The sequence below is a fragment of the Onychomys torridus genome, chromosome 8 (genome assembly GCF_903995425.1).
Source record: "Onychomys torridus chromosome 8, mOncTor1.1, whole genome shotgun sequence".
NCBI lineage: Eukaryota > Metazoa > Chordata > Mammalia > Rodentia > Cricetidae > Onychomys > Onychomys torridus.
Genome location: NC_050450.1, coordinates 53,938,548 through 53,962,883, shown reverse-complemented (window position 1 = coordinate 53,962,883; position 24,336 = coordinate 53,938,548). Strand labels below are relative to the sequence as shown.

The 24,336-nt window shown below is 39.5% G+C and overlaps 1 protein-coding gene across 8 annotated transcripts in view; it reads left to right on the top strand.

The window, feature by feature from the left end:
- Map2k4 (mitogen-activated protein kinase kinase 4) overlaps positions 1-24,336 on the top strand; it is a 98,654-nt gene that overhangs the window by 71,305 nt on the left and 3,013 nt on the right. For all 8 annotated transcript variants that reach the window (XM_036197890.1, XM_036197889.1, XM_036197886.1 and 5 more), the window contains 6 exons: positions 5,553-5,672; positions 8,139-8,190; positions 10,491-10,618; positions 18,936-19,013; positions 21,600-21,748; positions 23,790-23,835. In XM_036197890.1, the coding sequence (XP_036053783.1) occupies positions 5,553-5,672; positions 8,139-8,190; positions 10,491-10,618; positions 18,936-19,013; positions 21,600-21,748; positions 23,790-23,835 (573 nt within the window). The remainder of the gene's footprint in view (positions 1-5,552; positions 5,673-8,138; positions 8,191-10,490; positions 10,619-18,935; positions 19,014-21,599; positions 21,749-23,789; positions 23,836-24,336) is intronic.

Below are 24,336 nucleotides of genomic sequence, written 5' to 3'. Positions count from 1 at the left end.
AAAGGGTTTATTGAGGTTTGCAGTTTCAGAGGGTTAGAGTCTGTGACCATCAATCATAGTGGGGAGCACGGCAGCAGACAGAAGTGCAGAGAGAGCTTACTGGGAATGGCATGGGCTTTTGAAACTTTAAGCCCACCCCCAATGACACATTTCCTCCAACAAAGCCACACCTCCTAATGCTTCCCAAATAATCATTCCCCACTAACTTGGGGACTAAGTGTTTAAATATCTGAGCCTATAGGACCATTATTCAAACCACCTCAGCTACTTTTCTGTGGTTACCACATCTAGAGTTTTCTGGTAGAGTCTGTAGTGTCTTTCAAAAATAGAATCATGTCAGCCAGGCAGGATGGTGCACGCCTTTAATCCCAGCACTTGGGAGGCAGAGGCAGGCTAATCTCTGTGAGTTCAAGGCCAGCCTGGTCTACAAATTGAGTTTTAGGACAGCCAGAGCTACACAGATAAACCTAGTCTCAAAAAAAGAAAGTAAGAAAGAAAAAGGATTATGGCATCTGTAAATAGGGATTGTTTGACTTCTTTTTTTTATTATGTATCCTTTTAAATGTCTTTTTCTTGTCTTGTTGCTCATTGAACATTATGTCAAATAAAAGGGAACACTGTTGTTTCTTTTCTGATGTCAGAGCAAATGCCTTCAGTTCTCTTAATTCACGGTAGTCTGGACTGTAAGTTTGCTATATGTGCTTCTAACCTTAATTTCTTTAGGGCCTTCATCCTGAAGGAATGTTGTACTTTGTCAAAAGCCTTGTCTGTATCTATTGAGATGATCACGCGATCCTCTCCTTGAGTTTTATTAATGTGCTGTATTATTTTATTGTATGAGGTGACTTGAATGAGAAATGTCCCCCATAGGCTCAGGCATTTGATACTTGGTCCTCAGTTCCAGTTGGTGGCACTGTTTGGAGAGTTTTAAGAGGTATGGCCTTCCTGGAGTAAGTATGGTACTGGGGCAAGCTTTGAAAGTATATATTCACATTTGACCTATTATAGTTCATTCTCTGCTTTGTTCTTGTACTTAAAGATAAAAACATTTGGTTTCCTGTTCCTGCTGCTGCTTGCCACCATGCCTTCTCATCATGATGGGTTCTTATCCTTCTAGACCAATAAGTCCAAATAAACTTCTTGGTTATGGTTACAGAAAAGTAGTATATATAAGTGTATGTGTGCAACAATTCTTACATTACTGGAATGAAACCAGCTTGATATTTATGGGTTCTTGAATTTGGTTTGCAAGTATTTTGTTGAAATACCCTGTATATGTGTGGGTTTGGTGTTGGCAATTTTGTAGAATAGTGTTCCTTCCTTTCTATTTTATGGAGCAGTCTGAGGATGTTGGGATGTTGGTGCTGGCTCTTCTAGAAGAACCTGGTCACATTCATCAGTCAGTCTTTCTGCTCCTGGGCTTTTCCTTATTGGGGGATTTTATTACCACTTTAATTTTATGGCTTCTTGTGGATCTGCTTAGTTGCTTATATCTTCTTGACTTTATTTTGTTAAGCCATATATGTCTATAAATTTATCTTTCCTAGATTTTCTAGTCTTTTAAGAATATATTTCTAGCCAGGTGGTAATAGTGCATGCTTTTAATCCCAGCACTTGGGAGGCAGAGCCAGGTAGATCTCTTTGAGTTCAAGACCAGCCTGGTCTACAAAGAGAGTTCCAGGACAGCTAGGGCTGTTACACAGAGAAACTCTGTCTTGAGAAAGAAAAAATTATGTATTTTCAAAGCAATTCCTAGTGATCCTCTATCATTGGGCATATATTGTACTATACCTCTTTCCAACTCTATTAACTTTCATTTTTCTCTAGTTAGTTAGATTGACTAGGGGTGTGTGTCAGTTTTGTTTTTTAGAGAACCAACTTCTCTTTTTTCTTCTCTGTGTGTGTGTGTGTCTCTCTCTCTGTCTCATTGTCTCTCTCAGACAGGTTCTGTCTGTGTAGCCCTGGCTGACAGAATTTACTCTGTAGACCAGACTGACTTCAGACTCAGAGATTTGCATGCCTCTGCTTCCTGAAGTGCACAAGTGTTGCCACCATAACTGGCAAAACCAACTTTTTCTTTGATTGCTTCTGTGTATAATTCTTTTTGTCTCTCAGTAATTTTTGCCTTGATTTTCATTATGCATTAATGAATAATGTTCTTGGAATGTATTAGGCTCTTATTTGTGATTGCTCTGATTTTTCTTCTAGTGTAAGTACTCATAGTGATGTATTTTCCTCTTAGAAGAGCAGTAGGTGGATATTGAAGTTCTGGCAAACTGCTTTCATTTTCATTTGGTTCTGAAAAACATCTGGTTTCCTTCCTGATTTCTTTATTGGTGCACTGTTCATTCCAGAAAGAATTGTTCAGTCTCTTGAATGTTTGTTTAATTTTTGTGATTTTTCTGGCTCTTGATAGTTTATTAGTTTTTCTACTGATTTGGTAAGGTCTAAGTTGTTATTTTGATTTGTTTGTTTTGTGAACACTTGCTTGTGAATTAGAATGTGTTCTATCATAAAGAAGGTTCCTTGGGCTGCTCAGATTCCATATCTGTTGTATGGAAGATTCTAGAGATACCTATTAAGTTCACTTTATCCATGATGTAGTCTTCATTTGCTTGACCTATTAGGGTCTTTGGCAACATTTTATAGTTGGTTGTTGTGTAAGTCTTTTTCCTGTCTCATTAGACCCATTCCTGTGTGCCTTATTGCTTTAATTTCTGTAGTCCGTGATGTATGTATAAATATTTTATTTTCTAAATGGTTGTTGTTGGTATATAAGTATGTTGTTGAGTTTATCTAGATTTTATCTTCAGGAATCTCATCTTGTTAATTCAGTATTTTATCATCTTCTGCCTTTGTTTCCTAATAAATGCACATTCAGGAATTTCTTTTCTTTTTTCTTTTTTTCCATTTTCTTTCCTTTTTTTTAATTAAGAAATTTTTTGTTCATTTTGCATACCAACCACAGGTCCCCCACTCCCCGCCCCCAGCCCACCTCCCTTTTCTTGTTGTGTTCCAGGCACCTTTGGCAGAACATGACAGGCTGTCACTGTCACTGCTCTTTCAGGCAGCTCAGGTGGTTTCGACCCATTCTCTCTCCTCCTTCCTGTTCCTTCTTCAAGCCTGGCTCATGGCTTTGGTCTGTTTGTAGCTATGGACAACAGGAGATGGCAGAGAGGTAGAACTTGGTTGGTTGTGCCCTTAGAACCTGCAGGGATGTCCCTCTGCAGCTGCTTTCTGTCTTTCCATCTCATCTTCAGTTCGCAGTTCCTTCTTCCCTCCTGGTGGTGGTCTGCTCTGACCACACACCCCACCCTTACGACCCCGCACCATCCATGTGCAAGGCACTTTGTTTTACCTGTGCTAACTCACAGACTTTATTACAGTCCATAGACAGTAGTGGGCAGTCTCATTTCATAGATGAGGAGGGAGGAGGTCTATGCCTGCATAAACAGAAAGTGGCAGGCCTCCCAGGCTCTCAGCAGGAGGGATCTTTCCACCCCTGAAATTACTTATTTGCTGGTGGGAGTCTGAGTGCACTGTAGTTTTCTCTAATAGAAAGCTATAGTAAATCTACTGAGAGGTGTCTTTACAAGACAATAAAATTGTGTTTTTGGTGGAGAGTTTTGATTTTTCTGTGAGAACTATTCTCTGAGAACACTGTAGAAAGTTAACATTGAGAAGAAAGGAAATGTAAAGGTTTATCACGTCAAATATGCTTTAAAAATGTTCCCCAGTCATTTAGTGACATAAATGTTCTAGTCCTATTACTCATCTCAGTGTTCTTCAGGGTATGCTCTTCACACTTGAGGTGAATGTGCTTGTGCTGTGAGGCCTAACTGAAGAAAAGACTCAGGGAAGCTGCATTCTCCGCAAAGCGCAGTCACTAGTGAATGATTTTCCTGTAGGGGCTTTAACTTCCTTAGTCTAGAACAGGCTTGAGAGCTAAGAGGTTACTGGGTAGAAAACCTTTGAAAATACAGCTGTTTCCATACATTAGTGGCAGCGTTAGTTGATGAAGATGATTTTCAGCATTATCTCTGATGGTAGCTTTTCTCCTTTGGTCAGTGCTGTATGCCCTGTTCAAATGGACACAGTTGCTAGTTCCTCTCCTGCTAAGGCCTGCGCTTCCTCCTACCTTTCCTGCCTACTTCCATGACCAGTGTCAAGGAAATGAACTTAAGATACTTTCTCAGTGTTGTATACAGTTCTCTGTTTTAACTTGTTTAGTTTCTGTAGCTTATGGAATATTAAAGATGTATTTCTATTCAGGGGGTGATTCTATGTCAGTTTGGCTCCCCTTATTTGCAGGAGGTACATCCCAGGGTGTATCCAGTGGATGCCTGACACCTCTGATATTACCAAACTCTTATATTGTTTTTTCCTGCACATATACCAGTGAAAAAATTCAACATAATATTGACATAGTAAGTGATAATCATAATTATACCAATCATAAGGTATAATGGTTATAATACCTTAGGGTTACTTGAAGCACAACTACTGTGACAGTTGGTCTAATAACTAATGTGGTTACTATAGAAAAATGCCTACATATACTAGGTACTATAGAAAACATGGCTGCATAGGGTGAAATGCTGACTCCCATCAGTGGTGGGATTGGGTAGGACATCACAGGGTGTTCTCAACTATGGAGGTAAACACACAATTTGAAACTTAGGAATTGTTTATCACTAGAACACTATTTGTGCTGTTATCAGGTCACAGTGACTGCAAGAAAGCGGGAACTTCTTCCTGTGTCTCTATGATAAAATTGCTTTCCTACCCTGTCTTAATGGTTGCCAACATTGATTTCCTGAAGACAAAAAATAAATGCAGCTGTACTGTAGTAGACAGTGGTCCATGCTGCATGGAGCAGACAGGGAAAAGGAACACTGAGCAAGCTGACTCACCTCACCAAGAAGGCTTCTGGTCTGAATGAGGTGGCGCTTACTATTCCTTTCCAGCTTTCTAATTTGAGAAGTTTACTAGTTTCTCAAGATAAACTCTTTTGTCAAGGAGAAAGGATAGTTTCCATAAATTTCCTAATTTTTTGCTCAGTTATGTCAAAATTTGAAATTTTTATCTAAGTACAAAAATTTTCTGAGTAAGTCAAGAGTGGATAAAATCGTGCTGAAGAAATGGCTCAGCCATTAGAAGCACTGACTGCTCTTTTAAAGGCCCGGGTTCAATTTCCAGCACACAGTTACCTGTATGCAGCCCTAGTCTCAGGGGATTTGACACCCTCTCTTGGCCTCTGAGGGTACTGCACTCTCTCACACACAGACATACTTGAAAAAAATGAATAAGTTAAAAAACACCAAAAAAAGAGTGGGTAAAACAGGCTTTAGTCACGTAATTATGTTTAAATACAGGTAGGCTATTATTCCCAGGTCCTTAATGATGAATAAAAAATGATCATGAGTTGGAGGTTCAGTGGAAAAGCAGAGCAAGATGTCTTCCTTCTGGATTCTGCTTCTCTCCTAACTAGGGGGAGGCACCAGTGCTTAATATTAAGATTTTAGTAGTGACAAGCTTCTGTTGTTTTACAGGGCGACTGTTGGATCTGTATGGAGCTCATGTCTACCTCGTTCGATAAGTTTTACAAATATGTATATAGTGTGTTAGATGACGTTATTCCGGAAGAGATCTTAGGCAAAATCACTTTAGCAGTAAGTATCTGGCTTTCACCCCACTGATGTGTAACTGGGTGAAGAAGTTGCTGGTGTTTCTGAATGCACATGCTTTTGGTCTTGTTGCCTTTCTGAGAAAATCATTTTAGTAGGATAAGAGATAAAGTCATTTCTGTGCCAAATTAGCATAATAGGTCTAAGGAACACTTTTCAAAATGTGGTCTGTGAATAGTACATTGTTGTGCTTATCCAAATCTCAACGAGCTATAAGAGACTGGCTGAAGTAAAACTAGAAATGCAATTTTACATTTGTTTCCCTTGTTGTTTTAACTATCTTAAGTAGATTATATCCCTAAGCTCATCAGAGTGGCAGAAGTCTTTTTGAAGGCCCTTAATTGAAGCTTTTAGACAAGGTATGTTTTGCTGTGGTTTAAGAGTGAGGATTATTCAATTTAAACCATTTAAAAAGTTGACTTGCAGTCTTAGTAGCCAGCAATGATTAATTTGATCACTTCACTTTTACTACAAGACCAAAAAGGGAAAGAGTTCTCTTGGGAATATGTGTTATGGTTTGAAAACTGAATTCACAATCACTTACTTTCTTGTTCTCATATTTTATTTGATGAGTATGTATAATTTATTTTACAGTGGAAAAGGCAACTTATTTTTTATAAAGCAAAACTGGTAAGACATTAGAACCCCTGAGAACCTGAGCCAGAGATACTTGTTTAGTTAGTTGTTGTGTGAGCTAAATCATACTGTGATTGCATGTTACTTCTGATTTCTTTGAATCAGTCCCTTCCCCAAGTTAGCTTGTCAGTTGCCAGCTTAGTGATTTCTAAAGCTAATGAAACTGATTTAAAATCATAATTTCTGGACTCTATTTCAGTTGTAAGAGATGTGTGCATTTAGTAGACTTTTATTTATTTATTTATTTATTCATTTATTTATTCATTCATTTATTTATTTATTTATTTTTTTTGAGACAGGGTTTCTCTGTGTAGTTTTGGTGCCTGGATCTCGCTCTGTAGACCAAGCTGGCCTCAAACTCAGAGATCCGCCTGGCTCTGCTTCCCTAGTGCTGGGATTAAAGGCGTGCACCACCATTGCCCGGCCTAAATTTTTGATTAAACCATAGTTAATAAGTTACTTTAAGATGGATAATTTTGTTAAAATTTTGTCACTGCCAAATTAATGATTAAATTTACAGTCTTTTATTAGCTAGCTAACCTAAGATATACATTTTCATATAAACTATAAAGTAAACTGAGTTGAACTAGAAACTTATTCATTGCTCAGATGAATATGTAAATCTTACATTGATGGTTTGTTTAGCGCCCCTTCATTGTACCAAGCTACTATTGTCTTAGAACTTGCCACTGTTCACCACTGTTCACAGTATAAGAATTCAATAGTACTGTACAGCAGAACAGTACTGCAGTACTGTACAATAATAGAATCATGATAGTAGTTAATGCTGAGTGAATATTATTTGTGTTGAGCCAAGATTTTATAACATATTTTCTTTGTAACTCTATGGTAAGTAATATCCCATTTTTATAGATGGTAAATCCAAAAGCATAGAAATATTAATTTGCTTTGGTATTTACAGTTTTAAGTTGTTGATCAAAACCTCCACAACCTGATTTCATAACCCCACTTAACTACAGTATAACAGGATGTCTATGAAATTTGGAAAACAAATATAAAATTATTTTATCATGTATTGTAATGTATATAGTATGTACATGAATAACTTAATTAGTACATGTGTGTTTGTGTTTTTCAGGCTAGGTGATCACCTTATATATTAAACACATTTTAAATTACTTTCTATAAAGTCTCTTGCTAATTAATAGACCAGTGAACACACAGGAAGAGTTTTTCAGATAATACAAGGTGGTATTTTCTACATTTTTCATATAATTTCTCTGAGAGCAAAGACTTGACTTCTCCTTTTTCTTTCTGTCTTTCTTTTCTCTTTCCTTTTTTAAACAGCAAATGTGCCGGCCTGTTGTCAAGTCTCTGTTGCCTCCCTTTCTGAAGGAGCATATGATTTCTAGTCATGAGTAGTGTGACCCATGACAGGTTAAGTTGCTGCTGGCAGAGCAGATATGCCGGGTCTGCAGAACTTATATCAGGGGTTTAGTGAATGAGTGTGAGGAACTGAGGATTTATGGAAATTTTCACCATCATGGATAGTAGTCCAGTGAACTTGTGCTATTTTTATGATTGTACAGGCTTGACAAAAACAATACAACTATTTAGTGACTTAATATGTAAGTCATGTTACTGTTTTCTTAACTGTCAGAGAGGACCATGAAAGGGCGACTTTCCAATGTAAAATTGTATGCCATTGTCATTCAAAATACAAAAGGATAGCATTTGAAATGCTAAGCTGAGAAACCGTACAGAGGGCTATGGAGACTATTGCTTGTGATAGGTGGTTGGGCTATTTTATTAAAAACACAAAATCTTTATCCCACCTCTTCTTTTTCTCCCTAGACTGTGAAAGCACTAAACCACTTAAAAGAAAACTTGAAAATTATTCACAGAGGTGGGTATGGATTGCTTTCTGTCTGATAGGAGTCAACTTTTTCTCCTTAAATTGGTTAAAACATTTTTTAATGAAAACTACCATATTACTATATAAACTTTCATGGAATATTTGTGTTTGTGGCCAACAAAACAAGAAACCCAACTAACCAGACAAACACAGAGAAACCCCAAGTGCTGTATACCTTGAAGCATCAGCTTGCCCTCCCCTGGGGTTCTTTAAATGTCCATCTAATTGAGTAAGTGTTTCAGATTTACAAGTACATTTTGTTACAGATTCTTGATCTTAGTTAGAAATAGTTACTGTTGATAATGAAGCCTTTTGTAAAGTTCAAATGTGCCAATAAAATTAATAAAAGGGAAACAGAAATGGCTAAAAATAAATCACTCATTGCCTAGTATAATTGATGACTGCATATGGTCAAAGCATGAGAGTGGCCATGCAGACATTCAAAGAAGAGTCTGAGGAGACAGTACCTTAAGGCATCCCCCCCATCCCCGTTGCTGGAAATTGAACCCAGGTTCTCGTGCATGCCTGTCAAGTGCTCCCTACCACTTAGCTACACTCTCAGTCCCTATACTCAAGCATTTTAAAGCCATGGTATTTCTCCTATGAAATGTTTCTTCTCACTTTAGAGCATGTGTTGTAAAAGAGACTTAAAATTCACATTATAAACTGAAACTCCCCTAAATCATGACCCGTTTGTAAAAGCATTGATTGTGTGGCATCAATGACCACCTCAGCTCCAAGTATTGCTTCTAGACCCAACAGAAGCAATACTGAAGAAAGGACTCTCACTTCCTGGATGACTTTTTTTAGCAGCAGGAACATTTTTTCATGTTTGTATTCTATGTCACATTCACTAGAATTGTCCCCTGCTCTAAGAACACAAGACTTACCCTAATAAAGCTGAGACTAGTCAGGAGCCATTGTTTGGACGTGTGGATAGAAGCCTTGACAAGATGCAGGTTCCACGAGAAAGGATGGGAGGATTAGGAATGGGTCTTTTTAAGAGGTGATCTTCTGTGTTTGTTACTGTAGGAGAGCTTTTCTGGACTTTTGGGATGATATGTAGATGTTTTCTGTGTCTTAATTTACTAAGTTTTCCATGATACTGACAATGAAATAGATAGAAGGATGTGATAGAGAAATTGGACAGCATAGGGGAAATTTGACAGTCAGCTTATTGGCACATTGGTAGTGATTATCAGTGAGGAGGACCTTTGGCTGTCTGCATGCTGAACAAGGCACAATAGTTCTGAAAGTCAGAGAAATTAGTCAAAGGGAAAGTTGGTTGGGAGAAACTAGAGAAAGCCATTTAAGATCAAAAGACCCTGAGAGACCTAGAGAATTGGTTCCGCAGTTAAAAGTGCTTACTGTTCTCCACAGAACCCAAATTCTGTTCCCAGCACCCACCCTGGGTGGTTCACAGCCTGCTGTACTCTAGCCCCAGGGGATCTGATAGCTTCTGACCTTCCAGGGTCTCTCCTCACACACTTGGCCTACACTTAGACACACACACACACACACACACACACACACACACACACACACACACGAATAAAAATCAATCCTAAAAAAAAATCTCTTAGAAATAACTGTATTTTTTGAGAGTAAATAATTTCTTCCTTTAAAATAATGCTTTCATAAATTAAAGCTATACTTAATGAAATTGTTGGTTCATGCTAGGTTGGTATACCTTATACTTTGTTGTGTTATTGTTGACATCTTTTGAAAATCAACTTAGTCTATTATTTGATAAAGTTCATTCCTCATTCTGACTGCTGAAAACCATGATTTGTTTGAGGTTTTTTTTTTTTTTTTTTTTTTTGAGCAGAGGATTGAACCCAGGGCCTTGTGCTTGCTAGGCAAGCTCTCTACCACTGAGCTAAATCCCCAACCCCTTGTTTGAGTTTTACACATGTGAAGATGTTATGAGAAAAAGTCTTCCAGCTTGTTAAATTGTAGTGGTGAAAGGAGATTACCTGCAATATTACTGTCCTAGTCTCTTTTCAGTTTTATGGACAAGGTTTTACTCTGTAGCCCAGGTAGGCCTCAAACTCTTGGCAATACTCGCCCAGCAGTATCACAAGAGCTGGGATTACAGGGATAAGCCACCACCTTTGGCCTTAGTTATTGGTGTGTGTTTAAAACATAAATAATGATGGCATGTGCTAAGTGAAGTTTTCTTTCTTGTATATCTCAATTTAAGGACTCAAACTTTTCAGTAGTTTCAACTACAGTACTTTGGAGTTGCTTGACTGATCAGTTGTATACTGAATGGCATGCATCTCTTGCAGATATCAAACCTTCCAATATTCTTCTGGACAGAAGTGGAAATATTAAGCTCTGTGATTTCGGCATCAGTGGACAGCTTGTGGACTCCATTGCCAAGACAAGAGATGCTGGGTGTAGGCCATATATGGCAGTAAGTGTGCAGCCAAGTCTCTTGCTTGGCAGTCATTGCATAGAGAGTCTGTGCCATTTGGTGCTAGGTAAAAGGGGTCTGCCTTCAGCCATGTAGCTTCACTGTGCTAGAATATCTCTCTCCCTAAGCATTTCCAAGCTTAAGTTTTAACTTCTGGAAACATTGCTCAATTATTTCAGTGTACTCCTTATACATGTTAATCCTCTTGTTTGGCATTTAGCATTTATGGTCTTTCCTGATTTTTGTTTTCATTTTATTCAACTCACCCAGTCAACCAGATGATAAGTGGTCCGTGTCTTTGTGTTCTTCTATCTCTTGTACTTTCTTGGCCATAATAGATAATCAGTATCAGTTGAGATGTATGTTCTAGACCGCTGAAGGATGCTGTTGGAAGTTCCGTAAGAGTAACTTGGTACAGGAACACAGTTCCTGGCAGAATGCAGGGTGTCTTGCAGAGTCTGAAGCTGTGCCCCAATTGTGATTTCTTACTTCAGGGATGGATGGAACACAGCAATAAATGCAAAGCTAGAGACTTTAGGCATTTAGCAGGAAGCAGCTTTTCCCTCAGGAAGACAGATGGACACTATTCATTCAGAGCTTCCCTGTTTGCTGTGTCCCTGTATATTTGCATGACCTATTCCACAGCCCAGATTTTGAATTGCATTTGATTGGTGTTTGGTATCTATATTTTAACCCCCTCCCTTCCTCTCCCCCTTCCCCCACGCCCGGGTGCCAGTTTCTTCCTTTAGTGTCCATGGTATTTTAGAGGAAAGCAGCATGCTCCTGTAAGTGATGATAAGGTTTGCTGGTGTTGATTGAGCCTTTTCTATCAGTCTGTTTCAGTACTATAGACTTTTTAAAACCTTGTCTTTGATGGGGGCATGTGTGCCATGGTGCATGTGTGGAGGTCAGAGGGCACCTTCATGGAGTCAGTTCTCTCCTCCCACCTTTACATAATAGATTCCAAGAATTGAACCAAGGTTACCAGTCTCACTCAACAAGCACCTTTACTCACTGAGCTATCATGCCTCCAAGAACCTTTTTAAAATAAAGATTAGCTAAGAGTTGAATAGAGTTTGTCCTCCTTTGTTTCCTTCATGATTGCTTCTATAAGTGTCACAAAAATTTTTAGTCAGAACAGTCACAAGCTAGAAGTTCAAGATTTTCGGACATGCTCTGGATGAATGGGCCTGGTGTTTCTTCAGATTTCATATTCATTTAAAACCTTGAATACATTTTCTTCCCTACATCACTTGGAAGTCAGTTTACCATCAATTCTGTTTCTTACTTCAGTGTGTGATCATGTGGAACACAGTGCTGCCTGTTCTTTGCATATGTTCTGTTGCTTGGTATACATGGGCTTCATGTTTGGAAAGCATTGCATATGAAATGTTTCAGTATTGACAGTACTTTAGAATCATTGCATTGTCAGTACCCTGTTTATTAGATCCTTTCATTTACTTTTTCCTACAAATGATAATGTAAGAGAGAGAGAGTGAGTGAGTATGTGTGTGTATCTGTCTGTGTGTAGAAAGATATTTTCTTTTAGAATCTGAGCTTTGTGAATGTTGTCTCACTGGATAGATGCAATTTAGAAAATCCCATTTTCATCATGTTAATTAGGAACAAATGGCATAGCAGATTCAAAGACAAGAAATAAAAATGATTAGACACACTTGGTAACTGCCATAACTGACACATTCAGTAACACATTCAGAGAATAACTAAGCATGTTACCTGACTCATGCTGGTTTAGTGCGAAGATTAGCTGGAACAATTTTCTCTGTAACAATGTGGTTTTATTGCTGTTCTTGTGATAACAGAGCACCTAAAGCTGAGTCCTTGTAGGGAAGGAATGTTGAAGTTGTAGTTTTAGAGGCTAAAAGTTGAAGACTGAGTGGCTGTCATCTGTTTACTTTAGGTGAGAGTCTTCAGCTTTACCACAGTATGGCAGAGGAATGGAAAGGGAATTGTCTGCATGCAGAAAGGGCTAAAGGGCCCTGTTTTATAACAACCCCTTCCCAGGAGACCTGACTTAAGAGCCCATCACCAATCCTTTCTGAGTCCCCCTTTGACCGGCTAACTTCTTTAGAAGCCTCACCCTTTAGTGGTCTATTGTCTAAATGATTGACTGTCTTACTACTGACATCTTGGGGACCAAGCCTCTAGCACCTACACACTTAGGAACAAAACATATCCAAACATTAGCACAGTACGACGTTCTTTAAGAATTGCTTTTGATCCATGCAAGCCTTAAAGATGTAGCTATGGCCCACATATAGCCAACTGTTCTGAACTCAGATAACTTATAAAGAAAGAAGCAGGCCGTGCCCTTACATAGAGATGTTGTTCCAAGGCCACCAAGAAAAGGAGCCTAAGAACTTAATGTTCTTCGTGATTATCCAATTCTGGGACAACTGTATCCTACAGGCCTGTCCTATCCTGCAACTTTATCTTCCTGGCCAACTGTAACCTCTATAGCTCCGATATTACTGGGTCAAATGAAATAGTCCTATCAGTTGGTATACAGAGTCTGACATTAGTACATAGATAAGAGCATTAATTTTGGAAGCCTGGAAGTAGCTTAACTCTCCTGGATATATTGTAACATATCAGAAATGCCTTTTGCTTGTATTTTTGAAACAAGGTCTAATGAAGCCCAGGCTGGCTCCAAATTTGGGATCTTCCTGTTTCAACCTCCATTTTATAAGTACTGGAATCACCAGAAATGCCCATGTGGTAGGCTTTTGTAGTTTTTTTTTTCTTAGTCTAGAGAAGCTAGAATTACTCTTTAACTTGTTGAATGTAAGGAATATAGAATTTTTGCATAATGTTTTATATAGAAATAGTTAACAGTTTGCCAAAGCTCTCTCCACATATAAATATGTGAATGTATGCATGTGTGCATGTGTATGTTGTACACTTGCATGCTTGCTGAATCATTTTATTCTAAACACTCAAGTGTCCCTTTCCTAAGATGCACATTCTTTTACATGACCACAATAACATTAACATGAATAAAATAGTCAAGAATTTTGTTTTATTACATTGGCAATACTTACATTTCCTAAATATTTAAAAAACAGTCACCTTAAAATGATGGCTCATTTTCAGCTTTTGCATTCTTTATGTTAATCTGAGCTGGCCTGGACCATTCCTTTTTTTTTCCCTCCCTCCATGGGGTTGACCTTTTTGGAAATAGCTTTAGAAGTTTACATTCTTTATGAGTCTGGTTCCCCCAGGTGATTAGGTTCAGACTGTAGATTGTTTTAGGATGCCAACTTCATAGATGTTGTCTGCTTTATATTGCACCATGTGACAAAGCACATCATGTTGACTACTTAGAACACTTGAAAGACAGTGGGAATAGTTGCAAAATAGTGTCCTCTTTGATTTCTCTTTTCTTTTCTTGAACACACCCGATGATCTAAATTCCAGAAGATTTCTCATCCTTCTATTACCCTCCAACACAATGACTTCTAGAAAGTTACTTCAGGGGCTGGAGAAATGGCTCATGGGTTAAGAGCATCTGTTGCTCTTACAGAGGACGCAAGTTTCATTTAAATTTAAATTTGATCCCCAGCTCTCATGTTGGGTAGCTTACAACTTCAGTCCCATGGGGTGGGATACTTTGGTCTCTGTGAGCACCCACATACACTAGGCATATGCACACAGATGTGCACATACACAGAGATACAAAATATATGAATAAAAGTCACTTCAGCTTCCTTTTTAAGTCTTTTCCTCTTGTGTGTCTTCTTGTATTATAGACACCTTTCTATACAGTATATAAAATGGTGCTAGATGATTGGTGAAAGAAAGGATACACTTTAAAGAAGTACTTTTTGAAATATGTTATTATCAAAACTTTTCTCTCTGTTCTGTCAGTGTTTACTTCATAAATTGCATGGCCCACTATTTGGTGTATAGTGTATCTGTTATATCTTCTTTAAGAGTTTACTTTCTCTATTCATATAAATATTTTTGTTCTCAGCAGTATTCATAGAGTTTAGTATGGAATCATTTAAACTCCTAAAGAGTTCATGGGTTTGGCCAGTAGTGGCACATACCTTTAATCCCAGTGCTGAGGAGGCAGAGTCAGGCAATTCTCTGTGAATTTGAGGCCAGCTTGGTCTACATAGTAAGTTCCAGGATAGCTATAGCTGCATGGTAAGACCTTGTCTCAAAAAACTAACCAAATAAACAAAAAGAATTCATGGGTTTGGATACTGTTACTGAGAATGGGAATGAACATTTTTTTTAACACTTCACTGTTGTTATGTGGAAATACCAATAGTTGGCTTATGTTGGCACTGTATTGGTGACCTTGCTAACTTAGCATCCTCTGATAGTTTTAATAGGGATTTCCTGTGTAGAGAGAGTTGTAAAAATTTGAATGACTCTAAATAAGAGTACCACCTCTACCTTGCTTTTGTTGCCCTAGCTGGAACCCAGTGCTGAAATAGCAGGGGTAGACATTTCCATTAGAAAGTGTTGTCTTCAGAATTAACTCTAGGTTGCTTTGTGTTTCTTTGATGAAATGAGCACTTTTTATCTATTCTTAATATGCTAAGACTTGTTGCTGTTGTTGCCATTATTACGGGGTTTGAATTTGAGTTTTGTCAGAAGCTAAAGTTATTGATCATACAGATTTTCCCCATTATATGAATATGTATTCCATTCATGTTATGTGTATAAGGCTCATATGCATTCCTGAGACAGAACACACTGGTTCTAATGCATTAGCTCTTCTGTGGTTGGGTTGGATTCACTCATTTTGCTAGTGAGTTCTGTGCCTTTGTGTAGGGGGACATTGTTTTGTACTATCTGTGTCAGGTTTTCCTAAGAGCTTTTAGTGGCCTCTTAGAATGAGTTTGAAACCTACCTTCCTTCCCCTCTCTCTCTCTCTCTCCCTCCCTCCCTCCCTCCCTCCCTCCCTCCCTCCCTCCCCCCCTTCTTTTCTTTGATCTTTTGAAATAAAATTTATATAAGATGGCTGGTATTTCTTCCTTGCAGGTTTGAAAGGGCTCAGTGAACCCACCTTAATGTGAGCCTGTTTCTGGGAAGGTGGGTTTTTTTGTTCATTGTTTTTCCATTTTTCTATTAAGACAGGGTCTTTCACTGTAGTCCAGACTATCCTGGTACCTGCTGTACAGCCCAAACTTACCTTGAACTTACGATAACCCTCCTGCCTTGGCCTCCCCAATATTGGGATTATAGGTGTGAGCATGACACCCAGCTTGTAGGAAGGTTTTTAATGACAAAGTCATTAAAAATATACTTCTAAGGTTATTTGTATTTTTTATTGTCTTGATAGGTTTTCATTTTCCTTTTTTGTTTTTTTAAAATATATTTATTTATTAAAATTTTTTCATTTTACATACCAACCCCATTTCCCCCTCCCTCCCCTTTTCCCGCTTCCTCACCTCCCTCCCACTCTACCCTGTCCACTCCTCAGAGTGGGTAAGGCCTCCCATGGTAGTCAACAAAGTCTGATATACCAAGTTGAAGGAGAGCCTAGCCCCTCCCCATTGTATCAAGGCTGAGCAAGGTATCCCACCACAGGGAATGGGCTCCAAAAAGCCAGTTCATGCATCTGGGATAAGTCCTGGTCCTGCTGCCTAGGGACCCCACAAACAGATCAAGACACACAACTGTCACCCACATTCAGCGGGTCTAGTTCGGTCCCATGTAGGTTCTCGGGCTGTCAGTCCAGAGTCAGTGAGCTCCAACTAGCACCGGTCAGCTGTCTCTGTGGGTTTCCCCATCATGATCTTGACCACCACCACCACCACTACTACCTCCTCCTCCTCCTTCTCCTCCTCCTCCTCTTCCCCCTCCTCCTCCTCCTCCTCCTCTTCCCCCTCCTCCTCCTCCTCCTCCTCTTCCCCCTCCCCCTCCTCCCCCCTCCTCCTCCTCCTCCTCCTCCTTCTTCTCCTCCTCCTCCTCTTCCTTCTTCTCCTCCTCCTCCTCCTCCTTCTTCTCCTCCTCCTCCTCCTCCTCTTCTTCTTCTTCAAAATACATTTTTGTTATTTCTTTTAGAACTTCATAGTGCTTTGGATCATATTCACCCCTGTATCTTACCCCAGTTTCTCTTGGACCCACTCTCTCACCCCCTCTGAACTTCAGATCCTTTTTTCCTTAAGTGGCTCACCAAGTCCAATTTGTGCTGACCATATATACTCCTAGATGTGCAGCCATCCATCCCCTGGAGTGTGGCTGGCCTATCGGGCCACACACCCTTCGAAAGACCTGTCCTTCTCTCCCTCTAGCAGCCAACAGCTGTCACTAGCTCCTCAGTTCCACACGAAGGCTTATATGGCACCTCTCTCATCTCATATCAGAGGGGTTCATCTGTTTGTTTCTTTCAGGTGAATAGGACTTCCTAGCCTTCATTCTTACTTAGAAATGTCAAGCTTTCTCATTCTCTTGGTCTGCTTAGCTCTGGCCTTCACTGTGTGATTTTTGCTATTGCCCAAGAAGTGCTGTGACTTTGTTGACTTTTTTTTTTTTTTTAATTCCTATTTCATTTAACTCACTGTCTTTGCTACTTCCTGATGCTCAGTTCCTTGGGTCTGATTTCTTCTTTGTGTGGTTGTTGTTGCTGTTGTATTTGTTTGATGTTTGGTTTTTTAGTTCCTTAATCTGTACAGCTGGGTTATGATCCGAGACATCTTCTCCATTATTTGCTTTAAGGAGACGATTTCCCTGAGCCACATCCTGCCTGCAATGCATGCTAAGCTGGAATCTCGTTTTTATGTAGTTCAAAATATATTTTTACTGCTTCTTGAGACTCCTTTACTCCACATGTTACTTATGATGTTTTGTTGTTCCTCTCTAAATATTTGGTGATATTCAGAGATAGGGTTAGGGTTTGAAGGTACTCAGGATTTCTAGTTTATCTCATCGTCTCAGAATGTACTATGCATTGTTGCTATTCAACATAAGAAGATATGTGTCATGCCTCAGAACACTGGTCTGTACTAGTGTGGATTAGTGATGCTGGGACAATGTTTTCTCCTGTGGTTGAATAGTCAGTGTTTTTATGTAGTATGTATCATTTTCAGTAAAATAATGATATTTTTAACAAGAGTGTAAATAGCTTTCAATGAATATTGTTGCAGCACAGCACTTGTTTTCAAATTAAAATGCATATGTCTCCAAATTAGTGATATAGTACAACTACCACACTTTTGAGATGTTTCTTCTAATAGCAGTTACTGTCAGCCTTTAGGAACAACCCATTGTTAACTCCGAGCCACTGATATACTCTCTTGCTGTTCCTCTGCATCTATCAATATTACCCTTTTGGAAAAATGGTACCTAATTTCAAGGACTTAGAAAAATGTTCCCTTCATAGAAGTTACTAAAATTTTTGTTTGTTTGTTCTACTGTTTATAGATAATATATTATATGATTGCTTTATTTGGCTAAAATGATTCATAGGCATGTATCTTTAAAGGTAATTGAATAAATTTAACCTTCTTGAGAAGAATTAAAGGGTGGGATAGTACAGTGATGACAGTTCCTCCTTTGCTTTTTTTTTTTTTTATCTTAAGTACCTTGTGATCAGTTTTACCCATTGAGCAAAGGCTGAGAGGATCAGAAAGCTACCATTGTCTTCCTCCTGCTCCTTCCTATTTACCAGCATTTGCTTCAGCTTTGCCAGTGCTTGAGTATTTAGGGGAGAAATTCAGAAGGACTGTTTTATAGTTCCATGTTATTTAGGGTTACTAATGCTTTGATGAAACATTATGACCAAAAGCAAGTAGGTGAGGAAAGGGTTTATTCATTTCTACATGGATGTTCATCGCTGAAGGAAGTCAGGACAGGAACTCAAACATGGCAGGAACCTGGATGCAGGAGCTGATGCTGAGGCCATGAGGAGTGCTGCTTACTGGCTTGTTCCCCATGGCTTGCTCAGCCTGCCTTATAGAACCCAGGACCACCAGCCCAAGGATGGCACCACGCACCATGGGCTGGGCCCTCCCCTTTGATCACTAATTAAGAAAATGCCAGATCTTATGGAGGCATTTTTTGACTGAGGCTCCCTTCTCTCTGATGACTCTAGCTTGTGTCAAGATGACATAAGACTAGCCAGTACAGACTTTCTGACATAGCCATTGAGCTCAGTGCAGTCTTTTGCTGGTTGTTTCTAACACAGTGATGTTTTCCTGTTACTCCCAGCATGGTCTTGGACGTGAATTCTTCTAGGAAGATGCTGAGGTTTTTGTCTCCCTTCCCAGCTACTGCTTCCATTCACCTGCTTCTTTAGGACTTACATAATAAATGACTTTGACTTCTTTTTGTATTCCAGCCTGAAAGAATAGACCCAAGTGCATCACGACAAGGATATGATGTCCGCTCTGATGTCTGGAGTTTGGGGATCACATTGGTATGTTTCTGCTAGTGCAGATTTGTCATAGTAATGTAACAATAAGAGACTAAGAGGTAAAAAATTGTTGAAAAGGGATGATGAGAAACTTCATGATTTGTAACAAGCAGAAATTCTTCATTTTTACCTAGAGACACTATTGAAATTTTGGTTTAATTTTAAATGTATCTGCCTTAGTTTGGAGTGCTTTAGCAAAATACTGTAAGATGGTTGTCTTAGTAAGACTGGGAATGTATTTCTTGCAGTTCTGGAGACTTGGAAGTCTGAGATCAAGGGTTTGACATACTTTATACAGTGACCTGTTGTCTTTCTTGTTCTCACATAGCAAAGGGGGTAAGGGACATGGCTGTCTAAGGTCTGTCTTGTAAGTGCACTAATCCTGTTTGTGAGGAACCAAGCTCTTTGGTGAGATAGTCACTTTCTCAAGCCTTCTCTCATGAGGCTGTCACCTTGTGTCTTGGCTTCTACATAAGGACTTTGAGGGGACATAGTCTAAGCTGTACTTTTTTATGTACTCATTTCTTCTCCGAAGTTGATTTTCTTATATTTACTGTTGTTCTAGACCATGCCAGGATTGTTGCTGTTTCTGGTTTTGAATGGCTTCTGTAGCTTCTTCTACATTATCTGTCAAGTTTCTGTCCCACATGGGATCTATGAGGTAGACAACGTAAAATGCCTTTGCTTACATTTTCCTCCCATTTTCAATTTGAGCCAAGACCCCTTAGTTCAGATTTAGAGCAATGGGCTTTGTGTAGCTCACCAGTCTCATCTTTTAAAATTGGAATTTCTTCCTGTAATCACAGTGACATACCGTGTTAATTTTGGGGAGAACTGTTGACAGACTGATGGATTCTCTCCTGTAGAGGGAGACTGCAGTTTGCCTCTGCCGGACTACCTCTTTTTCTCTTCACGAAACCAGCCACAGACTATAGGCAGACCTGTTGCTCTCACTTAGGGGATGTTTGCATGTAATTCATACTTTAAATTCAGAAATGCCTGCCTAGTACCTCCCTGAGCAAAAAAGAGGCATAATGGCCTGCATTTGTGATGCTAGAATTGAGAAGGCAGGGGCAAATGAATCCTTGAGGTTTGCTGGCCAGCTAGTCTAGCCTTCTTGGTGAATTCTTGGTCACAGAGAGACCCTGTCTCTAAAATCCAAGATGGGTGAAGCCTGAGGAACAATATTCAAAGTTGTCCTGTACCTTCCACACACCTGTGTGTGAATGCACATACACAACATGTCCATGTGCACCTCTGTACACACAGACATACTCACATGTACCTGCACGCGCGCGCACGCGCACGCACACACACACACACACACACACACACACACACACACACATACACGCACACACGCACACACACAAACCTTAGTGCACTTGTGTACATACACCCAGAGCAAGTATGTACTTCTTTACTAAAGAGAAATGTCTATAAAAGTTGCTTTTGTTTTGTTTTGTTGGGAAGGAGGAGTAGCAATTGTATCAAGGTCTGAGGTATAGTAGGTGAGAGTTCTGTCACTGAATGACAGACACCCCACACCTGTGAAAGGTTTTAATAGAGAAACATTTACACAGGTTCCATTAAGCTGCTTTAGCAAAGCTTTGTTTAGAAACAATGTTTCAGTACTTAGAATCTTCTCATTGCTGACTTTCCTAGGATAATCTTAAAGTAATTAGTCCTTCACCATAGAATACCCAGACTTCTTATTGAGCCTGTCCTCCAGAGCATAGGGAGGTTATTCCTCATGGGTAAGGGTTAGCCTTTCAAAGTGTTTTTCAGCTTTACTGAAGAGAAACTCCAGCCAAAGCTGTGACCCTGCCCTCCCCAACGTATGCCTGGATGTCAGCTTCTCACTTCTCTGTGCACCAGTGTCTAAGTGGAGACACCCCTGAGCTGACAGCTGTCCTGAGGAGAAAGTGGGATTGATTTCCTAAGAATGTTCATACACGTTTGGAGCCTCAGCCTCATCTATCAGTCTTTGGTCAAAGCACATAAATTTGTTAGCAATATTTAGATATGTACTCTTTAAATATGTACTGTATCTTTGATGACATTGGTCTGTGCCCTTCATTGGGTCTTTAAGCCTGACTTGGTTTCTTCAGTAATTATAAAGTCTGGCTGTGGTTGAAGTAACTCTAGGATTCGCTTACTGTTGCCTCTGAATTCAGACTGGGTTTTTGTTTGTTAAATGTTCTTTTTACTTTATAAAGGAATTTGGCCACTGTTTGGTCTGAGAACTCCTGTGCAGGTGACTATAGAGTGTGAAATTGTTTGGTGTAGAAGTCTAGACTAAGCCTCTCAGAGCCTTTCATACAAAGGGGTTGGGCCTGCGTTATGGAGGTATAATTGACCTTAGATTCAGAGTTTGGCATTCGGCTATAGTTCAAGTCCTTGAGTTTGGTCGAGGCACACTTCTCTACATTATGTCCTCCACTTAGCCTCATGATTCAAGGATTCCTCCCTAACTTGACAGAGTTTGAGGGAGGGCTTACAAGAGTTTCACTGGATGTTTGAATTGACATCACACTTTCAGTGGGAGTAGTACATCATGCTTAGTGCCTTTTTTTTTGTTCTCTTTAGTACGAGTTGGCCACAGGCCGATTTCCTTATCCAAAGTGGAATAGTGTATTTGATCAGCTAACACAAGTGGTGAAAGGAGACCCTCCACAACTAAGTAATTCCGAAGAAAGGGAGTTCTCCCCCAGTTTCATCAACTTTGTCAACTTGTGGTAAGTACTCTATTCACCAGTGTTCAGACACACGTGGTGGACCAGTCAGGCAACTTAATCTCAGTTACGTGGATGCTTTACATAGGGAAAGAGGGCCTTTGTTACATTACCCCTAGCTAGGCCTATGGCTCACTGCTGTGTGGAAATTCCAGCCAGCCCGAAGAGGCATCACCCTCTTATTCTACTACAGGTATTAGTGAACAGCAGCTGCGGGTGCTGGAGAAGCAGCTGCCTCCAAATCACCTGGTATAAGTTCCTGGTATAAGTTACCAGGTTAAATGTCTAGGTGAGACTGATAATCTTACCATGATGAAGTTGTGCCAGGATCATCTGAATGCTTTTACTACTCATTAACTCACCAGACCAGACTTGAAGGCATGGATCTCTGCTCTGATAAAACCTAGAGCATAACTGGGTATGGGTAGGAGCAGGAAAGTCAAGCCCAAAGCTGAATTGGTTCAAATATATCCATTGGCTCTTTGTAATCCTGTTTCAAAGAAGGCATAAGCTCCAAGTCTGTCATGTTGTCTACTCTAGCAGTTCTTTTCCATGTAATGTGGCACCGAAGAACACACGTGCACAGGGCTAGGGAGATGGCTCAGTGGGTGAAGCCCTTGCTTTGCAGCTAGAACTGCCACTGGGGCTCTGTCTAATCCCAGAACCCACTGAAAGCCAGGTGGGCAAGGTGGCCTGTTTGTCCTGCCAGCACTTCTCCGTGAATTCAGAGAGAGGTCTTCCTCAATAAATGAAGTAGATAATGATTGAGAAAAAATATGTCAACGTCTGTCCTCCACACACAATTGTGTGCACATGCACCCACACACATGTGAGCATGCATACATATATGCATGCAGACCACAGGCAAAGAATAAATGTATATGGTAGTATTATATTCTGTTTTAAATAGCATTTTTAGGTTAGCATTTAAACAGTTTTGATAATTTTGTTCAGCATGATTTAAAGATGCCTTATTTACAATTGAGCATGCTTTTGTTCTTATAGGAATGCCATCTCTCTGTATGTACTCTCTCTGGGTTTTATAAGACTTCTAGTGCAGGTCTAACATTGTCCTCTTTCTGAATAATGAGAAAACATTTGTTGACTGGAATTTTCAAGTCTCTTTCATCTTCTCTGACCAAATTCTGCCTGTTGTGATCTTTCAGAAAGGGAAAAGAGTGCCTCAAGAACTAGATAGAAGAAAGCTTGTGGATGACAATTGGCTGGTTCCCTCTCCTCACTGAAAAGCAGTCTGTTCTTTACCAATCTGCATATATTATATGCAGTTGTATAATTCCATAAACTCGACCTTTCTGTATAATCTATTTTAATGAATACTTGCTTAAAAAAATCTAACATGTATCACAGAGTCTTTATTTTTAAATTTTTATGTCTGTGTTGTGTGCCACAGCACACATGTGGAGGTTAGAGAACAACTTTTGGGAGTTCATTCTCACCTTCTACCTTGCTTTGTGAGATGGGTCTCTTGTTTCTGCCACTGTGCGGTGCATTCCAGGCTGGCTGGTCCACAGACTGCCTCTGTCTCCTATTTCTTGCGAGTATCAGGATTGCACATGTACAGTACTGCATCTGACCTTTTACCTGGGTTCTAGAGATCTGAATTTAAGGCAGCAGGCTTTCAGAACATTGCTTTCCCCCACTGAGTGATTTTCCCAGCTCTGCTTTGTTTTGGTTCCTGGACCTCCTCTGTGGTTTTATTTTTATATATATGTGTGTATGGTGCTTATGTAACATTTTCTCCTTGTTTACCTCTGTGCCACAGTAGGCAGAAGTAGTGAATATGTGTCCCATGTTTTTTCTTTCTTAGTATGTCAAAATCGCTGTCTAAATAATTATATCTACAGTTGAAGGATATCTGCCCTCATAAGAGCTTTGTTTAAAGCCTTATATAACCCAGGCTAGCCTTGAACTTTCTATATAGCCAAAGATGACCTTGACCTGGTCCTGCCTTTCATTTGTAAAAAGCAAAATAATTGGATCAATGTGACTTCATCTTAACACTGTAACTTTCATGTTATTTTAGCCTTACAAAGGATGAATCCAAAAGGCCAAAGTATAAAGAGCTTCTGGTGAGTATGGGTCTCATAATTAATTCACTAAGCAGCATACATCTCCATAGAAAGGCTTGGCCTTGCAGGGTGTTTCAGACAACAGACTTTACTCAGAGAAAACTTGGTGGTTATAGTTTTCCTTAAAATTTACTAGTTCATTTCTCATAAAAAGAATTTGCACTTAACATGTCAGAAAACTCCCCTAAAGCCTTTCATTGCATAGTCTTTAGTATATGTAAGAAAGTCAGTGGAAACTTCATTCATTGTGCATACTCTCCCTCTGCTAATGTACACCACTCTGCCAGAGAAGTTTTTCTTCATCTCATGAGAAGCGTTCTCTTTTGTGTGGCTTTCCTCTGAGCAGAGAAGAGAGTATTGTCTGTGGTCCAATGATGTGGCAATGTTTTAAGAAAAGGTTAGATTGCTTATTACATTTAGGGTTTGCCAAGACTGTCAAGCCAAACTTGTGGTCAACCCAGCAATGACTATAAAGATACCAAGATGCTATAACCAGAGAAA